General features: G+C 60.1%; 1 protein-coding gene across 1 annotated transcript in view; it reads right to left on the bottom strand.

Annotated features, from left to right (window-relative positions):
- Positions 1-3,374: 3,374 nt before the first annotated feature.
- Positions 3,375-6,000, bottom strand: part of CROCC2 (ciliary rootlet coiled-coil, rootletin family member 2) — a 59,870-nt gene continuing 57,244 nt past the window's right edge. The window contains exons 30-32 of the mRNA XM_032857954.1: positions 5,128-5,238; positions 4,034-4,306; positions 3,375-3,489 (exon numbers count right to left, since the gene is read on the bottom strand). Of these exons, the coding sequence (XP_032713845.1) occupies positions 3,403-3,489; positions 4,034-4,306; positions 5,128-5,238 (471 nt within the window). The 3' untranslated portion in view covers positions 3,375-3,402. The remainder of the gene's footprint in view (positions 3,490-4,033; positions 4,307-5,127; positions 5,239-6,000) is intronic.

Below are 6,000 nucleotides of genomic sequence, written 5' to 3'. Positions count from 1 at the left end.
CGTTACTGTGTCTTTGGCCCCCCCAGCCACCGGCCTGTACATGTGCCAGGAGAAAGAACTGCTCAGATTTTAGGATCTGCACTGATGGCTTATGGGTGGTGGTTTTCTTATTATATGTTTTTTGTAAAATTTTTATTTGCGGGGCGCCCGGGTGGCTCACTTGGTTGGGCCTTCTCCTCAGGTCATGATTTCAGGGTCCTGGGATCAGCCCCATATTGGGCTCCTTGCTCAGTAGTGGGGGGCCTGCTTCTCCCTCTGCCACGTCCCGTGCATGTGTTTTCTCACACTATCTCTGACAAATAAATAAAATCTTCAAAAAAAATTTTTATTTGCAGTTATTTAAAAAATATGAATGTTTTAGAAGCCCGAATATCAGTGACCCTGATTCCAGCTGGCCTCCTTGGTCCTGTGGCCCATTTCCTGCTCCAGCTGTGGCGGGAGGCTCTGTCTCCCTCAAAGGCCAGGGCGCTTCGGGGGGCCGGGGTTTGTCTCCTCAGAGTGCCCCTTCACCCTCTCCTGCCTGGTCTGCACCATGGGAATCACGGCCTTCCTTGGGCCCCCAGAGTGGCGCTTTCTCTGTGGCTCTCCGGCTCCCCCAGCTCTGTTTGCCCCCACCATGCTGTGGGCACTGGGCCTGTTCGCTGACTCCTGGGAAGGCTGTTGCCCCAGTGCCTAGTGGTGGCCCCTGTGAGAGCTACGGCGTGCTGGTGCCGCCCCCTACTGCCTAGAGCTCTTGATGGTGCCATCTGGGCCATACTTCACAGAGGATTCCCCATGCCGCTGTGGGCTGGAGTTGCCCCATTTGATGGGACTGAGGCCAGAGAGCCCATCCAGGATCACACAGCTGCAGGGGGTGGAGCTAGGGTTGGTCCAGGGCTGATGACCCCCAGACAGATCCTGGGGCTGCCAGACTCTTCCAGGCTGGAGGCCTCCACACACCTCAGCCAAGGAAGAAGCTGGGAGCCTTTCCCCTCAGCATCCAGGGAGGGCATGGTCCGCCATCCAGCCCTGGCCCCCGTGCGCTCAGCCTGACCCCTGCCCCAGGACCTCACCTCCAGGATGGTGGGGTGGGTGGTGCGTGTGAAGACAGGAGGAGGCCCAGCCAGGCTCCAGCACCCCAGGCACTGGGCCTCACCTTGCTTGGTGTCCCCAGCCCATCTCTGTTCTCCAGCAACAGGACGCTGGGCCTGCAGCCTCACTGGCCACATGGGTGTGGGGCCTCTGGGCATCACCTGACCTCTTGCTGACTGTCCTGTGGCCTTGGTCCAGAATCAAGGCCTTGTGGAGTCCCCGTCTCCTCATGTGTCAACAGGTACCCCAGGGAGATGCTGGGGGAACAGAGCCTGGTTCCTGGTTCCATGGGAATTGTCAGTGTCCTACTACTAGGAGGCTTAAGAAAACACCAATTTACTTCCATTAGGAAAATCTTTTTTTCCCCAAGTATATGACTTTATGTTGAATAAATAGAAATAGCATCTCTTACATGGATCGAACTATTCATTAAAATACGCAGGTCTTGGAGGTCTCACAGGTGCTTTGAACATCCCTCCTGAGCATGTGGGGAGAGCATGGACTTCACCAGAGAATGCCGGTCGGGTTATGGGGAGCTTTCATTTTATTTATTTTTAATTTTTTAAAAAACATTTTATTTATTTATTTGACAGAGACACAGTGAGAGAGGGAATACAAGCAGGGGGAGTGGGAGAGGGAGAAGCAGGCTCCGTGCCGAGCAGGGAGCCCGATGTGGGGCTCATCCCATGACCCTGGGATCACAACCTAAGCAGAAGGCAGATGCCCAACGACTGAGCCCCCAGGTGCCCCAAGGGAGGCCTCCCTTTTAATACTGGGGAGCCACCCTGACCCATCTGGTGTCTGCAATGCACCTCCCTCTCACCCAGGAGCATCTTTGTAGCTCTTCTGGGCTGGGAGCTACGGTCCAGAGGGACGACCCATGTGACAGCTGTGGGTGCCATAGGCAGGCAGAGAGGAAAGTGCCTCCACACACCCCCATCTCCAGCCTCTTGTCCCTTCCTCACACCCCCATCCCTTGGGTCCTTCTGCTGGGGGTAGGGGTTTGGGGGGTCCATCTGCTACCTGAGGGCTACCTCTTCCCTCTCATGGCCCCACTCTTGCCCATTCTGCAGAACACTCTCCAGCAATCAGTGTGCGGCCCCTGCTCCCCTCCCCTGCCTGTGATCCACCCTGATGGGCGAGTATCACACGCAGATACCAGCGCTAAAACCTTCTTTGCCCACAGTGGCCATTGTTAATTGTCCCCCAGCTCCTCCCCTCTGAGCCTGAGCTGAACTTTAGAATCCTTTTCAACCCAATCCCCAAAAATCGGGCAGAGCAGAGGGCAGACCAAAGCCCATTGCCGATCTCCCTCCAGCCACTGCTTTTGTACACTTCATGCCCCGTGGTAACTCCATCCCAGTGTTCACGCAGAAAGCAAAGCCTGACCGGCAGCCTGCTTTAAGCCTGGGGTCAACCCGGCAACAGACAGCTGGCGATGGCCCATCTGGGCCACGGCTACAAGGCCCGAACTCCCTTGGCTGTGCCCACACCCCGGAGGGCAGCCAGCACCTGTGGCTGCAGACCCCGCTGCCCAGCCGTGGCCCCACACCCTCTATGCGAGAGGCCACTGGGAATTCATTGCCCACATGGGGCAATGAATGAAAATGCCAACAGGCCATTCCGCAGAGGCTCAAGATGGCTGCCTCGTTATGTTCTCCCAGCAAGTGGGGCTGGGTTCCCGCAGGAATTTTCCCAGAGTTTATAGGCTGGAAAAGTGGGAGGCTCTGTAACAGCCCAAACTCTCACAGGCTGGGGCTTCTTGTGGCCGGTGAGTCACGGGGACTGGTTTCTGAGTCATTTCCAGCCACCTGCCGCTGGGACGGGCCTGCAGTTCCTGGATACAGAAGGTCCCGTGGCCTCTGGACGTGGGGAAGTGGTGGCTGGGCCTCGCAGGACATTATGTTTTTGGCTCCAGTTGGTGGAAATACTTTCCATGTGTTTCCCCGTGTTTATAGAGCCAAGGGCACGGAATGCAGCCTACGGCCACGGAAGCCGGCCTGCCGGGGCCTGGCTCCCAGGGTCGGCCCAGACCAATGTGTCCGAGCGGAAGCAGGCCCAGACAGGTGCGGGCTATGGTGGCTCCCTGTGGCAGAGGACTGTCCTGGAGCACAGTGTCCTACGGGCCGGGAGGAGCGCTACGCTGGGGGAACTGCAGAGCGCTGGTGACACAGGCCCCCTGGGGCGGGAGTGGTGGGCTCGGGGCTGGGGCTGCCCGCACCACACTCTGTGAACAGCGCGAGGCCCCAGTTTTCCTGGCAGGGGCCTCGCGGGCCCTGACTGCTCACGGCTGTGATGGGCAGGCTGCCTGGGGCCATTCTGCAGCCGGGCTCACTTTCTGGCCCTGGTGGCCTGGCTGAGGCGGGCTTGTTGACGACGAGGCACCTCCTGGTCCAGCTGCTTCTTTGGACTGGCCACCTGGGGGCGGGGCAGGAGCTCAGGTTGGGGTCAGGCCCCGCCGGCAGGGCCCCCAAGCACGGGGTTGTGCGGAGCTCTGTGGCTCCTGAAGAGAGGAGCCGTATGTGGGAGAGAAACATTGGATGGTGGACAGGCTCACCAGACAGGGACAGCGCCCACGTGTGCGGGTCCTCAGGACAGAGGGATTTGTGTGCAGTGGACAAAACCCCTTCCCTTCAGGCCATGAAAGCACTCAGGATGATAAAGAAATTCATGTTCCTTGGCTTCTTGGTTTGGGGCATGGGCTTGTGGGTTCAGGACACTAATTTGGGGGCGACACTGGGTGTCACTTTACTTTTCTGGGTCTCAGTTCCCTCAGGTGTCAAATGAGGGTTTTGACCCCATGGCTCTGAGGTCTCTGACGGCTCAGAGCCCAAGGGTCAGCTCCAGCAGGTGCGTGTGGGGGGTTGAGGGGACAGAGCAGGTCCATGCCCAAGGCCACATACACCACTGTTCTTGCCTCCTGGCTCTGACCTCTGATCCAGGAACTGTCACCACTACTCGCCTTAAGGGCACAGAGAGGGTGGCGACCTGTCCCGGGATCCTCGGTCTGGCCCTCGTTCGGTGAGCCGTGGGAGTAACAGGATGGAAGTGTGAGAGTCCCAGGGTTGGTTGGATCCCCCAGCGGTGGTTTGGGACCCTGCTGCTGGAGGGCCTTCGGCCGGGGATGCTGGCCCGTCTGCACCCCTCCCTCCACCTGGACACGGAGGTCTGGGCTCATGTGCTCCTCCAGGCCTGTCACTGGCCGCAGGTGGGTGGGGTCCCGGCACCACAGGGCCTATGTAGGCTGCAGCCAGACCCTGGGACATGGCTCGGCCTCTGGGGCCAGGTCTTGCTGCTGCTGGGCTGCCAGCTCCCAGAGCCGTGGGGCTCAGGCCGGTTCCTGCTCTGCTCTCTGGACCTGCTGCCCTCCTACCTGCGTGTTGCACGGAGTCTCCTTGGGCAGGTGTCCTGCCTTCCCCTTGGGGCTGCTAGTCCTTCCTCCAGCCCCCAGCTGGCTGTACTACCGTCTGCAGGGCACAGGCCCCAACCTGGCACTGGCAAGCAGGTCTAGAGGTGAGCACATGTTCACACTCTGGTGTTTTAATGGCATCCTAGTTTCTGCCTGGCTGGACCGGGGGTTCCTGCTGGTGTCACAGGCCGACTCTCGCCCCTTGCTCCTCTTGCCAAGTCATTGTGCAGAGGGAGGGGTCTGCCCAGCAGGGGCAGATGCCCCCAGCATGCAGAGGGGCAGCCCCGGGACTTGCCCACAGGCCTGCCTGACCCTGTGTTTCACGTGCTCTTCTGGTCCATGCCTGGCTCACGAGGTTCCCTGACCATGCTACCAATCCCATAGGGCCTCGGAGAGAAGACCAGGAGGGGTCACTCGAGCCCCTGCTGCTGGTTCCACCTCTGCCTGTGACTCAAGCTGTGTCTGGGGCTATGTCTTCTCATCTGTGTGGTGTAGGAACGGTCCAGCCTGTCCTTCCCATCTGCATAGGCAAGTTCGTGGGGTGGTGGTAGTGTGCAGCGCCCTTCTGAGACCCAGACACTCCTGGACTCCCCATCCTCTCCCCCATCCCCAGGCTGGAGCGCAGGAAGCTCCTCTGGCCCACTAACCTGCAGCTGCTGGTTTGGCCTCAGGGCCCTGTCCCTGTCCTGCCTTGGTTGTTCCTTCTTGGCTCCTGGCCAGGCTATGTCCCCTTCCTTCCTCAGCATCTCCTGCTCCATCTGCAAGAGCCCAGACAGCAGAGCTTGCGGTGGCCTCCTGGCAGGTGGGTGGGGTCAGGCCAGCCTTCACTGTGGGGAGAACATAAAGGGCTCTGGAAAGGGCTCTGTGTCCCCTGAGAGCAGGCTGGGGCAGGGGAAGGTCCTGCACCGGGGAGAGGGCTGAAGAAGGAGAACAGGGCGGCCTCCTGAGCCTGGCAAGGTGCAGGGCTCCTCCCAGCATCCCCTGCCCCACGGAGCCTCAGTCCCCTGCACTCAGGTGCCCCCAGCCAGCTCCCAGGCCCTGGACACTCACTGATCCCGTCCCAGCAAGCCTGTGTGCCCACCATCTGTCTTCCCTGGAGGTGCAGTTTGCCCACGCAGAACCCCCTCTTGGTGACCCTCCCCCCACACCAGGCCCAGGGCCCCGGGGTTAAATATCATGTGATGGAGGAGGCAGACACTTCCAATGGGAAGGCTGGTAGGGGCTCCTTTCGTCTGTTGCAGGTGATCCTCATGGAAGAAGGAACTGCCGCCCCAGGTCATGCCTTGTGGGTACCTGACATGGACGGTCTCGTCCCCAGAAGTCCCTGGGTGGGCAAAAGGCCAGTCCACAGCTGGGGTAGGATCAGAACACAGGGCCTGCTCTCTGAACCAGACCCCCTTCACTACCCTGCTATGTCCGTCCTGTGGGTCCCTGTGCCGGGTGGGGGTGGGGTGTCTCCAAGGGCCTCCAGGCTGGCCCTCCCTTCTGTGTCCTCCTGGCCCATGCCTCTGCCCTGGGGG

The sequence above is a fragment of the Lontra canadensis genome, unplaced genomic scaffold (genome assembly GCF_010015895.1).
Source record: "Lontra canadensis isolate GAN:19392208 unplaced genomic scaffold, GSC_riverotter_1.0 scaffold13, whole genome shotgun sequence".
NCBI lineage: Eukaryota > Metazoa > Chordata > Mammalia > Carnivora > Mustelidae > Lontra > Lontra canadensis.
Note: the sequence above shows the minus strand (reverse complement) of the source record. Positions and strands in the feature narration are given on the sequence as shown.